Here is a 24,615-nt window from a genome sequence, read left to right as displayed (position 1 = left end):
TGTGTGTGTGTGTGTGTGTGTGTGTGTGTGTGTGTGTGTGTGTGTGTATGTGTGTGTGTGTGTACGCATCTGTGTGCTGGAGGATGAGGAACATTTGAAGGGAAGCCTTGAACCTCTCCCTCCACACACACAACCACCTTCTTCTTCAGACTTGCCCTCCATCTCTACCCTCCAGCCCTGCCACCTAGTTTCTGAGAGTTCCCCCTACTCACCCCTCTTTCTTCAGCAATGCACCAAACTCCTGCTTGCACCCCTTCTGCCACAGCAGAACTGACAGACTGGGTTTTTAAAGATGTCAGAAGGTGCCCTAGGAAGCTGTCTGCTCCACCCAGCAGTGACTTAGGCACTGAGCCTTGGGACTGCAAACCCCAGGCTATAACCCCTTCCACTCACCATGCTGTGTCACCAACCTAGGAAGCCACCCCCAAGTTTGCTCACCAAGGGCACACCTTCCCCTGAAGGACACACCTACAACCCTACTCACTGGGATCAACTACCATCCCAGCTTCCTCGGCCAGGATTACAAATGGGCACCATCCCAACCTGACCCTGCTCCCCACAAAGAAAAAACCTTTTCTGGGTCACATTCTTCTGCCTCAAAATGAACTGCTTTGTGATATCAAGAGAAGTATATTGAAAGAGTGGAAAGTACCCTGGATTTAGAGTTTTGGAAGACTGAGGTTCAAATTCCAGTTCAGACATTTACTGTAAAATGGGGGTAGTAAAAATGTCTATGCTATTTACCTCTAAGAGTTGTGAAGAAAGTGCTTTGTAAATTGTAAGGTACTATAAAATGAGACCTATTATTATTATTATATCTGTGCTTCTCCCAACCCAGCCCTGACCCCTCCCCATTAGGCATCTTGCCCCACCCCTCATCACCTGAACACCAACCCTCGGATCTCAAAGATCTCAGCCTCACACCCTAAGCTCCCATCCCCGCTCCTCTTACCACATTCTCCCTAAACTCCACCAACCACTGTTTTCACTGCATACGCCCTAACACGCAATCTTCTCTCACCTTCATTCATTGACTCCTCTAAAGAGGGAACTCTCAGGTATTAACAGTGCTTCTCTGTCCCTGTAACAGCCCTCCCATGGCTACCTTCACACTGAGGCCAGCAAGAATGGTTACAGGGGCCGGGTTCCCCCTCCACCAGAGGGTAGGAGTTGAGACCCTTTGTAATATGCTCAGATTGTCAATCAGCAATCCTCCACCCATCCTCATCCTCATTCCCATCCCTATCCCCTTCATCCCCATCCCCAACTCCAATCCCATCTTATTGGGCCCGTAGGTGAGGATGGAGGAAGGCAGGAAGCCTACCTTGGCTGGTCTCCCACACCCAGTCCTGTCGTGAACTCCACCGCCTTATTGAAACTTACACCCCAGTTTTCCCACCCTCACCTCCAGATGTGATTCCAAGCATGCGCAGCTGCACCAGAGTCCCCAGGGCATCCTCTCCTGTGAAAGGCTCTGGGACACTCCTGCCCCCTGGTGACTTCCCAACATCACAGCTTCCCAGCTGGTGTCTTTGAACACAATGGCTGATCAGGGGTACAGACCTGCACTTCAACATTGCCTCCCCATCCCCATATTTAAGGCATAAACTAGTAACAAATCTTCCAAACTGTGGGACAACAGGATTCATTAATGAGTAAGTGACCTCAGACCTTGCTCTAAACAACATACAAGTCAATGGGGCCAGCTGAACAGACAAATCACGAGCCTAGGTCAGCTTAAAGAGGCCAGGTCACATGAACTCATCCAAAAGAGAAAATTGTTGGCAAGGGTGACTGGCGTGGAGTCCAAGAGAGAGTAAGGTATGAACTCTCTACTGGTGCAGCAAAGTTGAATGGACCTACATTGGCCATACCAGGAAGAGTCCTTTGAATCTTCTGTGAGTTCCAAGGACATGGTGATTCATTGCTTGAGCCTTTAGAGGACAATGAATTATCTGGTTACTTCTAATATGTGGTGGTCCAGTAGGAAAAAAGGCTTGGCATTTTAGAATGAGTTATATATAACTAGCTATTCACATGACGCCTCCCCCATTAGAATGTTTTGAACAAATAAACCATTTTGACTATTATAAATACCCAAATTAACTACAAAAAACATATGAAGGAAGATGCTATCTGCAAAGAGCTGATAAATAGAAGTATAGAATGATTTTACATATATATACATGTTTGTGTCTAATGGTAGCCATGGGGGGGTGGGGGGGTTGGATAGGGAAGAAAAAGAAAGAAATTTATGTGATTACATATACGGAAGAGGAATGGAGTTTCATGTGCAATCATTTTTTTTTTAATTACACTACCTTACGGAAACGCTTGTTTTATTCCATAAATTAAAAATAAAATAAATTAACATCTTTTTAAAAGAATGTAAGCTTCCTGAGGGCAAGGACTACATTTTTGCTTTTTTTGTGTCCCCAGTGCTTAGCAGAGTGCCTGGCTCATAATAACCTAGCACAAGCCAGCATCTCCTAGGAAAACTTGTGCTGAGGAGGGGGCTGCCTCCAGTTTTTGTCTTCTTTTCTCTGGTACATGACTTTGTGAGATCGCTTGAGGCAGCTGGCATCTTTCTCTTCCCAGGCATATAAGCATCAGGGTAGGGGCTACTGGGAAAGTTGTGGTGGCCACAGAAGCAGACAGGCCTACAGAGAAAGAAAGAGGGAACAGCAGAAAGAAGGATCCCCGGGATTGACTACATGCAATAGAAATGAGAAATTATTGTCTGATACCATGACTGAAACTCTTGCGGGGGAGAGGGGTGGATGCATTTGATACAGAAGCAAATTTTGTTCCAGCCTCTCATTATGATTTTGTTTCTTATAAGCAAGACATGGTGAGGTTTTGTTTTCTTACCCTTTGTCACTCTCTTTGATTTCATTGGATTATTTAATATATTCACATTGAAAATTGTGAGAATTAAGTTTATGTTTTTCTCCATTTGGGAATCTAATTTTATTGGAATTTTTTTTTATTCTCCTGTCTCTTTTGGGTCAGTACATTATCCTTTTGATTAATTTTGCTTAATCTGCTTTGATGCAACCCTATTCCACAAACTCTCTTTGACCCTATCTTCATCCTCAATTGTCAATTCTTTCCCAAGTTTTGGAGTTTTATCTATCTTTTTCTTTTTCCTTTTATGTAATTATTCTTTCCCTCTTTTTTTCCTTTCTTTTCTCATCTTAGTTAAGTGGTTAGTTCAAAATCATCCTCCTCTCTACTCCAACTTTTTGTTTGCTAGGTTTTTTTTTCTTTTCCTATGCCTTTTCTAAGGAGGACTTCTTCTTTTCATTCACTTCCCCTTCTGTCTGTTCTGAGCTTTTATTTTTTGATTCATGTTCTATATCTTTTCTTATTCCTTTTTTGGTCTCTTTGTGCCTCAAATGGAGGTAAAGCTTCTAAAGTACTAAGTTTGGGTTCCTTCTTTTAATCAATTTTAGTTTTATTACCTTTGTAGATCTACAAAAAAACTGCTTGCAAACAATCCTATGATATTAACCTTGCAACTGAATGTTCTAACATGGATAAGTTAGCGGATTCTGTTCTAATTATTCTATGGCTCTTTATTGTTTGGCAATTTCTTTTTCTATGTAGGAATAAAACTCCCTGTTCCATGAACCTGATTTACATAGGTGCTCTGGGTAACATTTTTATTTTCTTCTATTTCGGGTACTATAAAAATATGAGGCACTCATCCTGTTATTGGTAGTGTTCTGGATAATTAAGCAGAAGTTAGAAACCCTGGAGGGAGGTGGGGAGAGGCCCAGGGGGTGGGTATTCTGAACCAATTTGGGTCTTCAACAAGGAAGTCAATGTCCCTGCACAAGGCAGATATCAGATATCATGCTGGGTGGATCCTGAGTCTATCACCCATGTGTAGCATGAAGGTGTCCTTATGTGATATGAAGGGTGGCAGCATAGCCATCTCTGGTGACTCTTCTATTGTCAGCCTACATGGGCTTCTCAAAATGAGTCGCACCTGACTCCACAGGTTTCTAGAGTCGGAGCTGGATTAGGATTTGAGAGATTATTTCGTTCAGCGCCTTTGTTTTGCAGGCAAGAAAAGGGCAAGACAGAGAAGAGAAGAGATTTGCCCACGATCACTGAAGTGCTGTTAGTTATTCCTTCCACGTTTCAACTTTCCCCGTTGTGGGTTTCCAATATATCGTGGGTCACCAAGATGACACAGAAAAGTTTAGAAATGCATAAAATATATGTGTAATACTATATAATATCTACAGATTTTATCTTTTAATACTATAGTAATTCAGACTTCTTCTCTGGTATGAAGGGAGGGCCAAAAAGTTTTATTTGAATTTTCTAGATCTCGGGGTGGGGCGCCTTTGCCCCAAGATGTGGAAGGGATAATTGTAGTTAAATAGAAGGGGCAGGATTTGAACCCAAGTCCTCTGACTCCAAATCCAGCATTCTTTCCATTGCATCACACTATCTCTCTTATAGAAAAGTACTATGTCATAGCTAAAAGGGATCTTGTGACTGATTCAAGGCCAAGGCCAGGATTAAGTGTCCCTAGGGGAGGGGCCTCATGATTGTCTATTTGTTCACTCTTCTCTCTTGTAAGTCCTCTGCCCTATCCTGCCCTGGATTCGCTAGAAACAAGCTAGGCAATGGCCTCTTCCTTTGGCCCAGGTCACCGTGATGCCCCAAGGCTGCCAGGTATGTATGTCTTCAGAGGCAGTGGGCACAGCTTTATTTCTGATCCCAACACTATCAGGTGCCAGACAGCCCTGGAAGGCAGAGCAGGGGGAGGGGAGACTCAGAAAGGAAGAAGCACCTCAAAGATCAGGCTATTGGATTTTGGAAGTAGAGAAGCAGCAGTAAAAAATGGAGGGTCTAGCAGGGATGGGGAACCTGCAGCTTTGAGGAGACACGTGGCCCTCTAGGTCCTCAAGTGTGGCCCTTTGACTGAATCCAAACTTCATAGAACAAATCTCCTTAATTAAAGGATTTGTTCTGTAAAACCTGGCCTCAGTCAAAAGGCCATACCCGAGGACCCAGAAGGCCACAATTCTTGTTCTTCCAAATTACACCTTTAATCAAAGGAATATCTTCCTTCAGGATAGTGCTTACCTCACTTCAAAAGTCCTCCACATAGAAAGAGTGCTGGGACAGAGTCAAGAGAGTTGGATTTGATTCTTCACTCTCACACCCACCAACCTGGTGATTTTCAACAACAAAGTCCTCCCTCAACTTCAGCTTCTCCACCTGTAAAATGGGGGTAATGCATAATTCCAGGGTTGGCCTGGGGAATATCCCTTGTAAGCCTTGAAGCCCTTATAAAGATATGTCATGAAGACTTTTTGTAGGCATGGATATTCCTCCAAGAGAATGTTTCCTTCCACCTTTACCTTTAAGCCCCTCCCCAACCCACCAGAGGTAACAACGTCCCTTCCAATTTGGAGATTCTACAGTTCTATGGATGATTCATAGTATCATGGGTTTAAAGATGGAAGAGATGTCAAAGGTCATCAAGTCCACCCCCTCATTTTACACATCAGGGGACAGGTCCAGAAATTAAGTAACTTGCCTAAGGTCATAGAATGGTGTCAACCTAAGTCTGAGACTCATCATTCTTTTTATTTTTCTTTGTTGTTATATGTTATTGTTGTTATTACTAACCTGTTACAGTGGACAGATCTCTGGATTTGGGCTGAGGAGATCTGAGAGTAAATCCCTACTCACTCTGATACTTATTATCTTTGTGACCTTGAAACATCACTTCACCTTTCTGAGTCAGTCTCCTTATATTAGTTAAGCTTTCTACACCTCTGTATATTCTGTAAAATGGGAACATTGGCCCTTGCAACACCTCCCTTATAGCATTGGTAGGAGGTAAGCATGTAAACCTGAAAGGGATATGGAGAAGCGGGAATCATCCTCATCCCCAGAACAATAATAATCCTAATCCTGACTCCTTCAAAACCATCAATTCATTCTTTTATTCAATAAACATTTATTAAAGGCCTACTATATGCCAGGCACTATCATCAATTTATTCTTTCATTCAATAAACATTTATTAAGCACCTACTACATACCAGGCTATGTGCTAATCAGTGAGGATACAAATAAAGGCAAAAGATACTCCCTGCCCTCAAGGAGTTTACAATCTAATGCCTGGACATAACACAAAAACAAATATATACAAAGCAAGCTATGTTCGGGATAAGTAGGAAATAATTAACAGAAGAAAGGCCCTGGGATCAAGGTACTGCGGGAGGCTTCCTGTAGGATAGGGGGGTACCTCCAGAGAGACTGCCTGGAGCTAAGAGATGGAGTGTTTTGTTCTTGGAATAGCCAGGAGGATACTTCTGTCACCACATACTCAAGATTCATAGACTTAAAGGGACTTATCTAGTCCTACCTCTCATTTTACATATAAGGAAGCTGTTGCCCAAAGTCAGACAACTCTTAAGTGTCAAATGGGACTTGAACTCAAGGTCCTTTGACGTCAAATCCAGCAATCACTTTTTTTCCCCACGGTGCTTGGCTTTTCTTCTCCATCCTTCCTCTTTCACTTTCTAGGACAAAGGCCAACTTTTGGTTTCCTCCTTAAATCTCACCTATCTTTCTCTTCAGGCCTGAGGGAGGTGAGGGAGGTTTCCAAGGTCTAAGTGCTGAAGGCTGTGTCCTGGGAGTGGGAATGCCGAAGATAGAATCAAGATCAAGGACAGGGGCAGGGATGGGGCCATTGGCTCCTTCCATTTAGAGTCAGAATAGACCTTAAAAATCATCTAGTAAAGTTTAACCCTCTTGTTTTACAAACGAGGAAACTGAGGCCCAGAGAAGGGAAAGAATTTGGCAGAGGGAACACAGAACCATCAGTAGTAGAGCGTAGGATTCTAAGCCAACTTCTCAGACTCGAAAGCTTGTGCTCTCTCCACTAAAGCATATCGTTCCCCGCCCCCCACCCCCACCCCACTCTCAACCCCTGAGAGCCCAGAGCTGCCTGATATCTGCATAGCCTGCTCAGGTTAGGGCTGGCTCTACAATGGGGATGCAGGGAAGCTGATCTCCAATCATGACCCATAGCTATGTGACTCATGGGACAGCTAGGTGCCAGGCCTGCACTCGGAAAGACCTAAATTCAAATCTGGCCTTAGATACTTACTAGCTGTGTGACCCTGGGCAAGTCACCTAACTCTATTTGCCTCAGTTTCCTCATCAGTAAAATGAGCCATAGAAGGAAATGGCAAAACACTCCAGAATCTTTGCCAAGAAAACCCTAAATGGGGTCACAAAGAGTCAGACACAACTGAAAACAACCAAACAACACGTGATTCAACCACTCCCCCAATTGCCTTAGCTGTTCCATTTATAAAATGAGAATAATAATCCTTGGGTTTTCTAAGTGTTTTGGGGTAATGAGGGAACCTTGATTGACCTGGGTTTCTCAAAATGAGAGTGACACCTGACCACAGTGCTCCTAGATTTAGAGCTGGATTGGGATTTTTGGAGATCAACCCCTTCACTTTACAGATGAGAAAATGGTAGCCAAGAGAGGGGATGGGATTTGCCCAAGATCACAGAAATAGTAAAGAGAAGTAGGATTTGAAACAAGTTTCTCTGACTCCAAATCCAGCACTCTTTTCACTGTACCCCGGCTAAGAAGGTCCACCTATCTACTTGATAAGATTACTCAGCATGGCTCTTTGTTAGACTGGAATTCCTACCCCTATGAGGGAAGTGCCCCTAGCTGGGAGAATACAGTGAGCTCCTCTAATCATTTCCAGTTACTGGAGCTGTCTCCTGCTAATTGACTGGGGTGGGGAGGACAGATTCTAGTTGGAGGAACAAGACCCTTTGTGACCTTTAAAGAGACTCTCTTTTCTCTTTTGGACTCTTTGCCAATGCTTCCTTCCTCTCTTTCAACAATGGGTAGGAGAGGAGACGTCTTTCCCCAAGTTCCATTTTTACCAGGAAGAGGAGTATCAGCTTGCAGCATAACCACATGGATCTGGAGAGCACTTTCTGTCATTTATTTCCTTTTCTGACACAAGACAAACATTAGAGATCTTTGGCAGCTTCCATGTTCTCATATGAATTGAAATTTCTTAAGTTCAGAATTAGGATATCAACTATTCAGAGGAATGAGATTTCGGTAATAACATACTTCTCAGGGAGAACACCACCACCACCACTACCAAGGCCATCCTATACCCTTTACCCAAAGGACTAAAGAAAGCCATGATCCTGGATCCTGGATCAGTGGGAGATCTGGACCTTTATGTTATTTGCCTTGAGCTGCTTGGCCAATGCAGATCCAGGGTTAATGCAAAATGTCTGTTCAGCAGTTCCATAAAAGGGTCTTTACCTTCTGCAGGAGGTACACTGAGTGTAATGGGCTAACGGAGTATTTTATGTTTTCCACACTTGTTCCTGCATGCCATTGGGTCCTTTGCATCTTGGGCAGAAGAATATCTGTGGAGAAGAACATAAATAGCATTTTGAGTAGCTTTTCTAGAAAGGGCCCCACATTTTGGGAAGACTGAAGACAGGAACCATACCTAAGCTATGCTTTAGAATAGGTGATCTTAACCTTTTGTTTCCCCATCCCTGGAATACTGTACCTCTTCCTCCCCCTCCTCCTGATTTCACTAGTTTCTTTCAAGTCCTAAGTAAAATCCCATCTTCCACAAGAAGTCTTTCCTGATCCTTTTAATGCTAGCGTTCCCCCACACCCATTGATTATCTCCAATTTATTCATATATAGCTTGTTTTATACAGAGCTGTTTGTCTGTTGTTTCCTGCCCCCCCCCCCCCTTTTAGACTCCTTAAAAGTAGGAACTGCCTTTGGCCTTTCTTTGTATCCCCAGTGCTTAGCACCATGCCTGCCAAGACTAGGCACTTAGTGAATGCTTAGTAGGAACACATAAGCATTTTTTGGTAGTCTGGTGAAGCCTGTGAATCCCATATCCCAAATAATGTTTTTAAAAACACAAAAGATTACCAAGAAAACAAAGTATAATGAAATACAATCACCAAAATAATTTGTAATACAGGTTTACAGACCCCTACGGTTAAGAACCCTTGTAAGAGATTCCCCAGGATTGATTTACTCCTGAGCAGGGGCAAAGGCAGAGAAAGAGAACCTGATCTTCCAGTGGGATGGACCAGGATCTGTCTGAGCCCAGAGTCTGGGCTCTGAGCCACAGGCAACATAAGAAAAAAATACTTTGTAAACCTTAAATCCTAAGAGAAATGGGAGCTGCCACTATTATTCTTGCTATGTATAAAGAATTAACATGGTGTATAGTGAATCGAAGACTGGCCCTGGAATCTGCAGGAACTGAGTTCCAGGACTGCCTCTGACCCATACTAGCTTTGTGAGTGACCATATGCAAGTCACTTTTACCCCTCAGGGTCCACAAAAGTCTCAAAGAATAGAAATAGAAGACAGTTGCTAATTTGCATGGGGACAGGGAGTTTCCACACTGACGACCTGCTAGACAAAAGAAAAAAAAGAATTATTATTGGCAAGTATGGAACACTGCTTTATTTCTAATACTGATGTCTGATGTAGGGGAAGAATTTTCCTTTTGTATCCTCCTGGAAGTAAAGAACAGTCCCCCAAGTGAATATTAACCTGTTTCCACAATCTATTTAGCAGATTTTAAAGTTGGGAGAGTATCTCCAGAAATTTAAGTTAAATAGAACAGTTTAAAGACATTTTTGTTCTTTGTTGCTATTGTGACCCTGACCTCTGGCAAGATCCAGATGATAATATCTCATAGACTGGGCACAAGACCATGAGATGAGCCATAGTCTTCTTCCAGGCTTCCTTTTCTTCCTCTTTTAGCCCATCCCTACACCCCCAAATCATTGGAATGATCAAAACTGCTAAATCATAAATGTGGGAATGGAAGACACAGACAACTCCCACTCTCCTCAACATTCATTGCCCTGAAATCCCTGAGATCAGGAAAGCTGAGGAAGCATCATTTTGTTTGCCTGTTGTCTCCCCAATTAGATTGTGAGTTCCTTGAGCTCAGAGACTCTTGCCTCTTTTTGTATCCCCAACACTCAGCATAGCACCCAGTACATAGTGGGTCTTTAATAAATGTTTATCGACTGACTAACATATCACCTGCCCATGTCAATTTAATTCAATTTAACAAGCACTTATTGAAAGCCTACTTTGTGCTAGATACTAGGGCTACCAAGACAAAACAAGCTATCTCTTAAGGACTTTGCTTTCTAATGGAGGATTCTGCTGTTGCTGTTCAGTCAGTCATTTTCAACCCTTCATGACCCCCTTTGAGATTTTCTTGGCAGAACTACCGGAGTATTTTGCCATTTCCTTCTCCAGTTCATTCACAAATGAAGAAACAGAGGCAAATAGGGTTAAGTGACTTGCCCAGGGTCGCACAGATAGTAAGAGTCCGAGGTTGAATTTGAACTCAGGAAGATGAATCTTCCGGATTCCAGGCCCAGTGCTCTATCCACTGCAGCACCTAGCTGCCTTTCTAATGGAAGATGGGGCATAGCTAAGTGACACAGTTGACAGAAACCTGTACTTGGAATCAGAAGATGAGGAGTTTGAAATGTGCCTCAGACACTTAATAGCTGTACAATCCTGAGTAAGCCTTTTAACTGATCTCGGCCTCAGTTTCCTCATTTGTAAAAATGGGGAAAATAATAGCACTTCCTTCAGGTTGTGGTGAGAATCAAATGATATTATATATTTTATGTATGTCTATATCCCTTTGCAAACCTTGAAATGTCATATACTATATAACACTTTTATAAGGAGAAAAAGGGAGGCTACTTTTTGTCAAAGTGAAAACTGGATCCATATGTTGTGTTTCACAAGAACAGGGTCCCTCTGTTGCATAGGCTCTGGGAACCTCACAGTCTGAGAAAGAACATCTCTCCCATGAAGAAGCCTAGATGAACCTATTACCACACTGTGGCAAGTTACCATCCATGGACCAGTCATTTGTGACTCCAAATATCCTTCAGTAAACTTGGTTCTAGTTACCTAAGTTATCTTTCATTTCTCTGGCTTACCACAAAACCACCCATCTAGAAATCACTGCTGTGAACCCCTAAGCTAAGTATAAAAAAAGTGAAAATATTTTCACTTCTTTATCCCTTAAGGAAGTATAAAGAAGGTCTTTAATTGAATTGATGGAATTACAGGTTGGCTAGCCATTAGCTAGCTGAAGAGTAAGCCACACCCCTTGGGCCAATATGAAAAAGCAAGCGAGATAGCTCTGCAGACAGTGGAGAGTCTATCATCTCTAGCACTCCAGAAGAGAGCTAGCTAGCTACTTCCTGTTTTGTCTACTTAAGATCTTAGCTTGAAAAGGTCAAGGTCCCCCACTACATCCTGGGCCACCTCCGATTGTCCTAATCTATATCGGGCCAGTGGACCCAGAGGGCTCCAGAGGTGAAAGTGAGGCTGGTGGCTTTGAACTGCCCTCCCTCGCTTAAATCCAGTTCAATCGCATGTCATGGCATCACCTCTCTGATGGCATGGTCCTCTTCAAGAACGAAGGACAAACAACAACAAACTAGCTACAGGGAGAGAGATTCTTTCTTGAGAGGGGATGCTTCTTCCACTTGAACTTTTCCTTTATCCCTCTTCCAGAGTGCAGCAGGGGAAAGGGCTTCTCTCTCCACCTTCTTGTCCCCCATGGACAATGGCAGCCCATCTAGTAGGAGATGCTGCTCTCAGCACAGAGCAAGCCCAGAAAGTCCTGTTGTGAAGTCAGTCCAGCTGCCAAGAACAATCTAAGGAGTCCAGTGGAATAGCCTGCCCAGTAGGACACCACAAGAAGAGAAAGACATGGTGGCTCTGCATGGTCACAGGTGTGACATGCCTTGGCCGTGTGCCCTCCCTATGCATATGCCTCTCTCCTAGAGGACTGTATGCATGCACCTATTCTTCCCATCAATGCTATGTGTAATTGTGGAAGAGTGTTCCCTAGGCTTATTCAGGTAGTGTTTTGTAACTAGTATTGTTTACCTCAGTTTTCTCATCTGTAAAATGAGCTGGAGAAGGAAATGGCAAACCACTCCAGTATCTTTGCCAAGAAAACCCAAATGGGCTCATGAAGAGTCAGACACAACTGAAATGACTGAACAACAATAACAAAATTCATGCTATACCATTTTTTAATATTTATTTGTCTTTATTGATATATTTTGGTTTTATATTCTCTTCATTTCTGAATATTTCTTTCCCTAGGAATCCATTCCTTGTAGCAAATTTTTTTTTATAATCTTTTTTTTGGGGGGGGGGTTAGGTGATGGGGTTAAGTGACTTACCCAGGGTCTCACAGCTAGTAAGTGTTATGTGTCTGAAGCCGGATTTGAACTCAGGTCCTCCTGACTCCAGGGCCGGTGCTCTATCCACTGCACTACCTAGCTGCCCCTGTAACAAAGATTTTTAAAGGGGGGGCTTGGAAGAGAGAAGCATTTCAGCAAAACAAACCAATATACCAATTGTGTCTGGTAATATATGAAATAGCCCTGTGGTCACCACTTCTGAAAAGATGCGAAGGTGAATTTTCTTTCTTTTTCTTCACATCTTTCTTCCATCCTTGCTTCTCTCCTTCTCACCTCCTTCTTTCCTTTCATCTATCTTTCCTTCTTCCCTTTCTCTTATTTCTATTTTTACCAACGCATATTATCTCTCCCTCTAACTACCCTATTGAACAATTAAAAAGAAAAAAAAACCTCATAACAAATATTCATAGTCCAGTGAAAGAAATTCACAATAGCCATATCCAAAAATGTATTCTTCATTCTGTATCTTAAGGCCATTACTTCTCTACCTGGAAGTGGTTGGCAAGTTGTATCTTCAGTCCTCTGGACTTGTGATTTATCATTGGAAAGATCAGAGTTCTGAAGTCTTTCCAAGTTTTATTTTATAATGTCATTATAGAAATTGTTCCCCTTATTTGGATTAGTTCACTCAGCATCAATTCAAAGATGCCTTCCCAGTTTCCTTTGAATCTGTCCACTTCATCATTTCTTATGGCACAATAATATTCCATTACAATTATGGCATATTCTATAATTTGTTCAATACCATAATTTTAATGTTCAGTACTATAATTTCCTCAATAAGAAGGTACCCTTTAGTTCTAGTTTTTTGGCTACTATGAAAAGACTTGCTATAAATATTTTTGTACATTTTACAAGTCCTTTTCCTCTGATCTCTTTGGGTATAAACCTAGCAGTGGTTCAGCTGAGTCAAAGTATGCATAATTTATTAGCACTTGGGAAATAGTTCCAAATTGCTTTCCAGAATGGCTGAAGCAATTCATAGCTACACCAATAATGCACCAGCCTGCCTGTTTTCCCACAGCCCCTTACAAATGTGTCGTTTTCTTCTTTTGTTATCAAGGACTGAGAAGTCATTTTTCATATAGCTAACAGATGACAGAACTAGGACCTAAATCTAGGTTTCCTCTCCTTCCTCTGAATTCCTACATCGTATTACAGCTATTAGGGTAAATATCTCACTAAACTCCAAACTCTATAGGGACAAATAGTGTCATTAATTCATTATTTTATCCTCAACAGTGTCCAGTATGTAGTAAGTTTCTGGTCTTTTATCTCTATCTGCTGATATACAGGGCTTTAAAGTTTGCAAAACACTTTACAAATACTATCTCATTTTATCCTCACAATTGAGGCTAAATAAATAAATAAATAAATTTGGTGAAAATAAGTAAATAAATTTGAGGAAAATACTATGTTATTCCCATTTACAGATGATGAAACAAGACTCTGAGAAGTTAGAGGACATACTGATAGGTCTGATGTAATGGATGGAACACCTCGGGGCACACCCTAACTCTCATGTCAGTCACCCTCAGACAAGCCACTCAGGCTTTAAGGTACTGTATAGGTCTACAGCCACACCTGCAAAGAACACACAAAGGCAGGTCATATAAATACAGAGGCTGGTCACACTGCTAATGGTTTCTGGTGATGTCATTGTGATGCTTCCTATAGGTCTCATGGAACATTGTTGTCTAAGGCAAGGGTGCAGTCTTGCTGAGTGTGTGCACATGTAATACGACCTTTTTGCCAGGCATTATGAAGTACAACAAGAAGACAAGAAAAAGAAACTGAGGGAAGAATCACAGGCAAAGAAGAAACAAAAGTGTTCATTTTTGTACTCGATATGATGGTTCAATTAGAGAAGCCAAGAGAGTCAACTAAAAATTAATTGAAATTATTAACAATTTCAGTAAAGCTGCAGGATATAAAATAAATCCGTATAAATTTCTGTATGTTACCAACAAAATCCGGCAATAAGAGGTAAAAAGAGAAAACCATTTACAGAAAATTTAAAATACTTGGGAGTCTACCTGCCAAGACACACACAGAAATTATATAAACACAATGATAAAGCATTCTTCATGCAAATAAAGTATTAACTGTTTCACACACTGGCTATCTAGGCACCTTTAAGGTTAAGACCACCGATCTGGTGACCTTTACCTACCCCTGTTCTTTTCTCTTTTAATTTATTTAGTATTCTTCCCCAGCTACATATAAAAACAATTTTTAACATTTGTTTTTAAAACTTTGAGTTCCAAATTCTCTCCCTTCCTCCCTCCCCACCCCCACCCCCACCCCGCATTGAGTAGGCAAGCAATTCGATATTACCTACCCCTGTTCTTTACCTGATCTTATCATTTCATTGCTCTGGGGGACTATATTTCCCAGTACTACAATCCCACCAACCCCCTACCTCCAGATCTCAGAGGAACAATTCTATTAGGGGCTCTACTTTAAGAGGTCCTCAAAAGCAAGGGAGAAAGAAGTTAAAAAAAAAAAAAAGCATTTCAGATTAATCAGATATGGAATAGGCATATTTCCACACAGGAGAAGAAACTGCTAAACAATAAAGAATCATAGAGTGATTACAATCAGTTGAGAGGCTAGTACACAAGACTCTGGGACATTTGTAATCACTAATTAGCCAATCTACATTTCACCTGCATGGAGTACAGCAGAATTATGGGCTCTTTTCTTTCTGGTGTTTTCCTCACTGCCACAACTGTGTGGCCTGGAGAGGGGAAGATGTTAACTGCCTTTTGAGATCTCCTAATGCCCACCCTACCTGATACTGAAGGAAATAAGACACAGACAGGAGGTGGCCCATCCCAGACACAGGCTTGCCTAGAAGGACATGCACGTGCTTACAACTCAAGGCCAGAAGAAAGGAGAGATCTAAGGTTGTCCCTTTAAATCCACAGAATTCTGACTCAGTAGCAAATTAAATCAGTTCTAGTGGTCAACAGAAAAAAACCTTCCATTATGTATCCCCAAGAGGGGCACTACACTTGGAAGAGAAAGAGTGGATTTTCTCATCTCTTTTAGCTTCAAGGTCAGAGGTTTACACTACAGTTCTTTTAGGAAGGTATCCGACTAGGAAAAAAAACTCTCAGTTACTCTCTCTCTAAAGAAAGTCTGTAAGTCCTTCAAAGCCTTGTCTGTGATAGGCTTTTCCTCCCCCAAATGAGAGTCCTCATGATGAGGGACAGGCTGTGTGAAAGCTAAACAGTCACAACTGTGGTAAGGTTAAGTCACACCTATAGGTTTTAAGTATATTTTTTTTATCCTTAATTTCCTGATTATAAGGGCAGTGTTTTTGTCCAAAGCTTTATCTGATTCAAGTTTGGAAAGAAAATCCTGGTAACTCCCTGCTTAATGTCTGACTGCCAAACTGGAATCATTTCATGTCATTTTAGAGACTATCCTTCTCAAACCTCTGAGGGCTATCTGGGTCTGACCCCATTCCCTCCAAGATTCTGTTGACTTGTCCTTGGAAGAAGAAAGTCAGAGTCATCAGAGCCCCTAGGTAAATCTACTTAGTGGCATCTCCACCTTCCTGTTAATACTTTACTCTAAATTTCTGCCCTTATTATATGGGTATGTGACTAGCCTCAAACATTTTCAGGCATTGAACTGGACACTAAACTAGTTTCAGAGGTAGGATTTGAGTCTGGTTCTCCCTTACTCCAAAAAAAGCACTCTATTCCTAATCTCTCTACCAAATTCTAGTCTCACATGGTTATTTCTACATCTCCAGCTAGATATTCTATGGACATCTTGGACACATATTCAAAATAAACTCATTACACTTCCTCCAAAATCCATTCCAAACTTTCCTATTTCTTTGGATGACACTGCCATTTTCCCAATAACGCAGATTTGCACTCTGGGAGTCACCCTTGCCTCTTCATTCTTCCTGCACTCCCTCACCTAACCAGTTTCCAAGTCTTACTAATTCTACTAATACAACATCTCTGGTGTCCAGCAATCAGTCCACAAGCCTCCAACCCTTCACTCACATACCTCTTACCCTAGTTTGGGCTTTTATCACCTCTCATCTGAATTTTTGTAATACTCTAATTGATCCTCTTGCCTCCCACTTCTTCCTTTCTTCACTCTCTCCTCCACATAGCTGCCAAATTGATATTCATAAAATGTGTCACCTCCTACTCACAAAAATCTTCAATGGTTCCCTATTGCCTCTACTCTCAAGTATGAAATCCTCATGATGACATTTAAAGCCCTCACCTTTACTTTTCCAGTCTTCTTTCATGTTACTCCCCTTAGCATTCAATCCATCTGACCTGCTGACTGCTCCCTCAATACAACACTCCTCCAAACTCGGATCTTTGCATAAATATTACTATCCCAACCTATGTGTAGACACATTCCCTCCTTACTTTCACCTCCTAAATCCCTAATTTCCTTCAAAACTTAGCTCTAGCGTCACCTCCTTCAAAATGTTTTTATCTATTTCTATTGAGAGTCAATATTCTAGGCATACAGGTTTGAAACCTATGAGTTGCCCTTAGCTCTTTACTCCCAGTATCCCCCATATCCAATCAATTACCAATTTTTATTGATTCTACCTCCACAACATCTCTCAAAAGTGTTCCCTTCTCGCCACCCACACCACAAGCAGCCAAATTCGAGTCCAGATCACCTCCAGCACAAACTATTAGACTAATCTTCCAGTCAGTTTCCCTGCATCAAATCTCCAATCTGTCCTCCACACCGCTGCTATATGGATATTTCTGAAGCACATGTGTGACCATCTCATTCCCCTGCTCAATAAACCTTCCATGGTTCCCTATCACCTCTAGGATCAAGTACAAACTCCTCTGTTTGGCATTTGCCAGCCAACTAGAATTTATTAAGTGCCAACTACATGCCAGGCACTGTGCTAAACCTTTCACAATCTTGTTCCAGTCTCTTTTCCAGTCTGGTTGCATGTTACTTCCTCTTGCATATTCTGCACTCCAGCCAAACTGACCTGTTTTCTAGATGCAACATTTCATATATAGTACCACCTCCATTTGAACAGACTCTCCCCAGTGTCTTCCCCCTCACCTCACAGGATCATACATTTAGAGCTGGAAGGGGCCATAGAGTCCCTCATTTTTACAGATGAGGAAACTGAGACACCTCCATCTTTTGGAATCCCTAGCTCACTTCAGAGCCACCTACTGCAAGAGACTTTGCCTAATTCCCCAAATTGTTAGTGTACCTCATAATTCTCTTGTATTTTTTTTTCTGTGTATTGAATCAGATAGTATTTGTATAAAGCACACAGCACAGTGCCTTGCACACAGGAGGCACTATATAAATGTTTATTCAGCTAGGAGGCATAGTAGATAGAGTGTTAAACCTGAAGTCAGGAAGATCTGAATTCAAATTCAGCCTCAAAGATTTTCTAGCTATGTGAAGCTGGGTAAGTCACTTAACTTCTATTTGCCTCAGTTTCCTCATCTACAAAACAAGGAGAATAGTAGCATCTACCTCAAAGGGTTCTAATGATGATTAGATGAGATAATGTTTGTAAAGCACTTAGCACAATGTCTGGCATATAGTTAAGTACTATATAAATGTTAAGTATGATTATTATTCCCTTCCCTTTTCCCTTCACTATTTCGTATTTACTAATCTGTGAACTGCTATTTACAGGTAACATTGATTTTTCTAGATTTTCTGTATATTTGTTGTTTTACAGCAGAGCCCCCAACACAGATCATAACTACCAAATGTTCAGCTATGCAAGATAGTATATATAGTGCTTAGGTACAAATGGGAGACCTGATTTTAATAATAATAATAACTAGCATTTATATAATGCCTACTATGTGCCAGACACTGTACTAAGTACTTTACAAATATTATAGCATTTGATTCTCACAACAACCCTGAAAGGTAGGTGCTATTATTATCCCTATTTTATAGTTGAGGAAACTGAGGCAGACAGAGGCTAAGTGACTTGCCAGGGTCACACAGCTAGTAAGTTCCTGAGACTGGATTTGAATTCAGGTCTTCCTGACTTCAGGCCCAGTGCTCTACCCATTGTGCCACACAGCATTTAAACACAAATTTATAGTCCTACAAAACAGCATTTAAATTAGATATTCTGAGTTAATCTTTATCCTAGACACACAAGAACTATTATTTTCTCAAAATCAATAGACTCAACCTACCAAATAATCAATTTTATTGTATTAATAATGGACCACAATAAATGAGTTCCTTTTTCTGGCTCCTCTACAAACATGATGCAGATATCATTGTGATGATTGAATGAAGCTCAGGACTTTGTAGAGCTTCCTGAAAGAAATCTGTAATCATTCAAAAGAGTTTGGGCTTTCCATCCACATAGGAAAGACCAAGTGGATCAAAAATGTCTATTGCCCAGATTTTAATATGCATTTGGATGGACACCTGATAGAAAGACAGATAGATAGATAGACAGATAGATAGATAGATAGATAGATAGATAGATAGATAGATAGATAGATAGATAGATAGATAGATAGATGGATGGATGGATGAATGGTGGACGGACAGACAGACAAATAGATAGATCTATAGCTCTAATAATATGTAGACAAAGACATAGGACAGACTGTAAAGATGGACAATGAATGAGGTCCAGTGTTGAAAAGGCAGAGGTAGAGAAAGGAAAAAGTAGAGAAGAGGATTGCCTTCAGGAAATTGCAAAGCTCTTTTACTGGCCTCCAAGCTCCCCACAACAACAAATGCTCCACTTTCCAGTACTAACATTTTATTGCTGTTGTTTTATGGTAACTGGTACCAAAGATGAGCATTACACAGAAGGCAATGGAAAGGCACATGATGGGTGTGAGCAGACTTCACTATAGAACCAAGGAGGAACTCTGAAGAAGTACTAGAGTAAAAGAAATTATCAAGGATTTGTATGACAAGAAGAAAAGATGAACTGGGCACATGGCAAAGGCAGAGGATGATGAGTAGACAGCTAGAGCGCTCTACCGTTACCTTTACAATGTCGAGAAAAAATGAAGAAGGCCTCCAGCAAAATGGGTGGCTACTATGTGGCCAACTTTTGAATAAGAATTGCGTAGTATGGGCAAGCAAGGGTGGATTTCGATTTCCATCATCGAAGGGAACTCCTGAATTGGTGACATCAGAGATCCAACTGAGTTCTTTTTTTAAAGCACATGTTTTCTGCAATAAAATATAAGCTCTGAGAGGGCAAGAATTATTTCTTTGCTGTCTTACACATAGTAGACTCTTAATAAATGCTTGTTCAATTTAATTGAATCCACTACACCACACTGGCTCTCACATGTTAACATAAGACATGGACATCAAGTGGTTAGATCAATTGGTTACTTAGTGATATGAGTGAGGCCTACCTCTGGGAAAAGTGGAGAGGATTCCATGGCCACAGACTACAACCCGTACTTCACCAATTTTCTCACAGGGAGCCATCACCAGTCGTCGTGACCTATGTCTTGCCACTGGACTCTGATGCCTCTAGAGGAGAAAATGAGGCTGATAACTTTGCACAGCCCTGCCTCACTTAACTTGACTGGAAAGTCAAGATATCACCTCCTGATGTCATTGGTCCTCTTCAATAATGAAGGACGAACAACAAGTTTCTCACAAATGGATACTAATTGACACAGATGGAAATAGCAAGAGAACATTCTAACCCATCCCAATTCCTCACCATAATAACTGAAAGCACATAGCCAAGGAGAACCAAACCAGCTCAGGTATTTCCTAGTATTATCCTCTTCTATTCCTCAAATTCAGGGGTCCTTAATATGGGATCTCTGAACTTTTTTTAAAAAAATTGATTTCAGTATAATTGATTTCCTTTGTAAGCTTATGTATTTTATTTTATTTGGGAGTGGGGGTGGGGAGGCAATTAGGGTTAAGTGACTTGCCCAGGGTCATACTAGACAGCATCTGAGGCTGGATTTGAATTCAGGTCTTCTTGACTCCAAGGCTGGTGCTGTATTGTGCCATCTTGTTGCCCGTAGTATTTTATTTTCTATATTTAAAAATATTATTTTGAGAAGAGACCTAAAGAATTCACCGGACTGACTGCCAAAAAGGTCCATTACACACACAAAAAGGTTGAGAACCCTGCTCTAATTCCCTTCTTTTTATAAGGAAAAATCCTTTCTGACAGTCTCCAACATCCATACTACTCTGCCCTCTACCCACATCAGGAAGGAATTCCTTCAATATTTATTCCAAACAATCAATAGAGGAGATCACAACCTCTCCACATCTCAATAAACTGTCTTCAAAGGCTCTCTTCCTGGGGCAGATAGGTGGTGCAGTGGATAGAGCTCCGGCCTCGGAATCAGGAGGACCTGAATTCAAATCCTGCCTCATACACTTGACACTTAACTAGCTGTGTGACTCTGGGCAAGTCACTTAACCCTGATTGCCTCACAAAAAAAACAAAAACAAAAAAAAGAAAAAGAAAAAACAAACAAACAAAAACAAAAGGCTCTCTTCCTGAAATGTTCCACACAACTCCCCCAAACCCCCCCAAAAAAATCGTCACTTTTTAGTTAATCCTGATGATAGAGAACCTCTCCCATTTGAGCTAGGCTGGTCCTTGGATGACAGACATGCTGTCCATATTCAGGACAATCTTAAAAGCCCTGCCAGACCCAGCAGGCCAGGCTCACCCTGGCCACTGAGGTCCCTTCCAGCCTGAAATCTGGGATCTCTTCTCAAGATAATACAAAGAAAGATGATCCTTAAGTACAGAGCCTTTAAGAGTCTGGGTCATCTCCCCACCACAGTGATGCATCAAAAGAGGATGTCATTGAAAGATGAAGAAATTAAAGGGATGGAGTGTGAGGAATGGACAAACAGAATCATACAACCCCCTCCAATGTTGACTATTCCCTTTTTGTCATCTTTGCCAATTTTCTGAGTGTGAGATGAAACCTGAGTTTTTTAATTTATATTCTCTTATTATTAGTGACATAGAGCAATACTTCCTATAGTTGTTAATGGTTGTATATGTATATGCATATGTATGTATACATATACATGAATTCATTTCCTATAGATATTATGTATCAGACACTTGTCAGAGATAATTGATGCAATGATTTTTTCCCCTTTCTTATCTTAGTTGCATTAATTGTGTTTGTGTAAAAGCTTTTCAATCTCACGTAAAGAAAATTATGTATTTTATTTTTTGTGATTGTCTTTGTCCTTTTTGGGGTAAAAAATTCTCCCACTAACCATTGCTGCAAAAAAGTATCTGACTGATCTGGTTCTCTTCTCATTTTTTCTAATGGTATGACCTTTAATATTCAAGATCCATATCCATCTCAAATGTATTATATCACATGTGTAAGAAGTTTGTTTAAATCTGGTTTCTGCCAAACTGGTTTCTAGTTTCCCAGCAATACCTATCAAATAGGAATTCTTCTCCAAGTAATTTATGTTCTCAAGTTTTCCTTGAACACTGGGTTGTTGAGCTAAATAATTTCTAATTCCTCCTTATCTAGTCTGTTCCCTTAATCTGTTTTTCTTTCTTTTTTTTTTTTAAACCAATACCAAATAGCTTGGTAGCATAATTTAAGGTCTGGGGGGAAAAACTATTTCCCCTTCATTCCTACTGTTTTCCTTATTTCCTTTAAGATTCTAGATGGGGGAGGGGGTGGGAACCTTCGGTCTCAAGGTCACATGTGGCCTTCTAGGTCTCTGGGTGCAGCCTTTTGACTGAGTCCGAGTTTTACAGAACAAATCCTTTTATTAAGGGGATTTGTTCTGTGAAGTTTGGATTCAGTCATAAGGGCTGCACTTGAGGACCTAGAGGACCACATGTGGCCTTGAGGCTGCAGGTTCCCCACCCCTGTTCTAGATCTTCTATCCTTCTAAATGAATTTTATTTTTGTCTAGATCTACAAAATATCCCCTTGGGAGTTTGACTGGCATAGTACTAAATCTGTAAATTGATTTAAGGAGTATTATCATCATTCTTATTATCACATGAGGAAGAAGGTATGTGCTTGAGGTGGAACACAGGGAACCCATGATAGATTTAGTCTGAGGGAATCTTATTCATTGAGAGGTCACCTTTTCTGAGAAAGCACTGTACCTTCATGGAGAGTACCTTTCCACAAGAAAAGGGATTTGTGAATTTCTACAGGAAAATGATTCCAAGAGTGAAGAGGATGAGAGAGAAGATAAAGCCATAGATGAGATGCCACAACCTTTGGGAAGGAGACTAATCATGGGAAGGGCAGAGAGAAGGTCAGTTTGGCTGGATCAGAGTAAAGGAGGGGGAGTAATGTCTAGTAAGGTGGGGAAATAGGTTGGAGCCTGTTTTTGAGGGCTTTGAAAGCTAAATAGAACTTACATTTGATCTTAGGAAACAAGGAGTCATTGGCATTGATTAAGTAAGGGAGTGACCTGGTCAAATCGACACTTAAGGAAAATCACTTTGGCAGCAGATAAACTAGAAATTAGCGGCAAGGAGACTTACTAGGAAGCTATTGCAATCATCTAGGTGAGAAGTGAGGAGAGGCTAAACTAAGGCAGTAGTTGCATGAGTAGAAGGAAGAGGTTAGATATGAATGATGCTGTAAGGTAGAACCTACAAGATTTGACAACTGATAGATAGGTGAGGAGAGTGAAGAGTCAAGGATAATCCCAAAGAGACAAACCTGGGAAACTGAAAGGCTAATGGTTTCTTTGACAGAAAGAGGGGAGTTTGGAAGAGATGGAGGTTTGGAGATAAAGACAATGAGTTTAGTTGTGGAAATGTTTAGTTTGAGGTGCATCCTGTATATCCAGTCTGAAATGTCCAATAAGCACTAGAAGTAAAAGACTGAAGCTCAGAGGACTGGCTGTGGCTGTATACATAGGTCTGGGAGTCATGTGTACAAAGCTAATAGTTAAACCCATAGGGGAAAGTGAAGTTACTAAGAGAGACAATGTAGAGGGAGAAGAGAAGGGAACTACAACAGAACCTTGGGGTATACTCACAGTTAGAGGGCATGGAGGCCAATGAGATGGAGGAATGGTCACAGAGGTAGAAGGAGACCCAGAATAGAGTAGCACAACTAAAACCCAGAGAAGAAAGAGTATTCAGGAACAGAAAGCGGTCAATAGTGACAAACGCAGGCAAATCAAGGAGAGCGACGACTCAGTCTTGATATCTTTGGAGGGAGCAATTTTTACTAAGTGATAGGTCAAAAAACAAGTCACAACAAGAACAAGAAACAGAAGACGAAGGGGAAGCAGAGTCAATCAGTCAATCAATAAACATTTATTAGGGACCTTTGTGCCACAGAAGGCAGCTAGACAATGCTGTGGATAGAGTGCTGGGCCTAGAGTCAGGAAGACATGATTTCAAATTCCGACTCAGACAATTATTAGTTGTATGACCCTGGGCAAGTCACTTAACCCTGTTTGCCTCCATTTCCTCATTTGTAAAATGAGCTGAAGGAGGAAAAGGCAAATCATTCCAGCATCTTTGCCAAGAAAACCTCAAATTGGGTCACAAGAGTCAGAAACTACTGAAAAAATGACTGAACTGACTGATATGCCACACAGTGTGCTAACTGATGAGGTCCCTGCTCTCAGGAAGTTACCTGGGAAACTACATGCAAACAACTATGTATAATCAAGATATGTACAGGATAAAGTAGAGGAATCAACAGAGGGAAGGCACTACTATGAAGGGCATCAGGAAGACTTCCTAAAGATGGTGAGATTTTAGCTGGGACTTGAAGAAAGCCAGGGAAGCCAAAAGGCAGGTGAGGAGGGAGAGAATTCTAGGCCTGGGGAGCAGTCAATGAAAACGGTCAGAGTCAAGAAACGGAGTGTCCTGAAGAAGGAACAACAAAGAAGCCAATGTCAGTGGATCACAGAGCACTTTGGGGCTCTTGGTGCAGGGAGTAAGGTTTAAGAAGATTGGAAAGGTACAGAGAGATCAGATTCTGAAGGGTTTTGAATACCAAACAGAGGATTTTAAGCTTGATCCTGGAGGTGATAGGGATCCCCTGTAAAGGGAGGTGGTGGTGATGACATGATCAGAGCAGTGCTTTATGAAGATCTTTCTGGCAATTGAGTACAGTATGTACTAGAGCAGGAAAAATTTGAAGCAGGGTAATCAACCAGCAGGCAATAGTCTGGGTATGAGGTAATGAAAACCTGGACCAGGGTGGTGGCAGTGTCAGAGGAGAGAAGGGGACGTTTATGAGAGATGTTATGAAGGAAAAATCAATAGGATTTAGAAACAGATTAGATATTGGCGGGGAAG

General features: G+C 41.3%; 1 protein-coding gene across 3 annotated transcripts in view; it reads right to left on the bottom strand.

The window, feature by feature from the left end:
- The window catches only part of LOC114035014 (cytochrome P450 4F22), a 64,192-nt gene extending 51,845 nt beyond the window's left edge, over positions 1-12,347 (bottom strand). The window contains exons 1-3 of one of the 3 annotated variants that reach the window (XM_027850935.1): positions 12,309-12,347; positions 8,350-8,456; positions 5,107-5,241 (exon numbers count right to left, since the gene is read on the bottom strand). In XM_027850935.1, coding sequence (XP_027706736.1) covers positions 5,107-5,129 — 23 coding nt within the window. In that variant the 5' untranslated portion in view covers positions 5,130-5,241; positions 8,350-8,456; positions 12,309-12,347. Of the gene's footprint in view, positions 1-212; positions 355-5,106; positions 5,242-8,349; positions 8,457-12,308 lie in introns of those variants that run through there. The other 2 variants (XM_027850937.1, XM_027850936.1) reach the window with 2 other exon arrangements.
- Positions 12,348-24,615: the final 12,268 nt, after the last annotated feature.

This window comes from Vombatus ursinus, unplaced genomic scaffold (genome assembly GCF_900497805.2).
Source record: "Vombatus ursinus unplaced genomic scaffold, bare-nosed wombat genome assembly UNPS02009173.1, whole genome shotgun sequence".
Lineage (NCBI taxonomy): Eukaryota > Metazoa > Chordata > Mammalia > Diprotodontia > Vombatidae > Vombatus > Vombatus ursinus.
The sequence above is the reverse complement of the archived record's forward strand: the minus strand, read 5'-3'. Positions and strand labels throughout refer to the sequence as shown.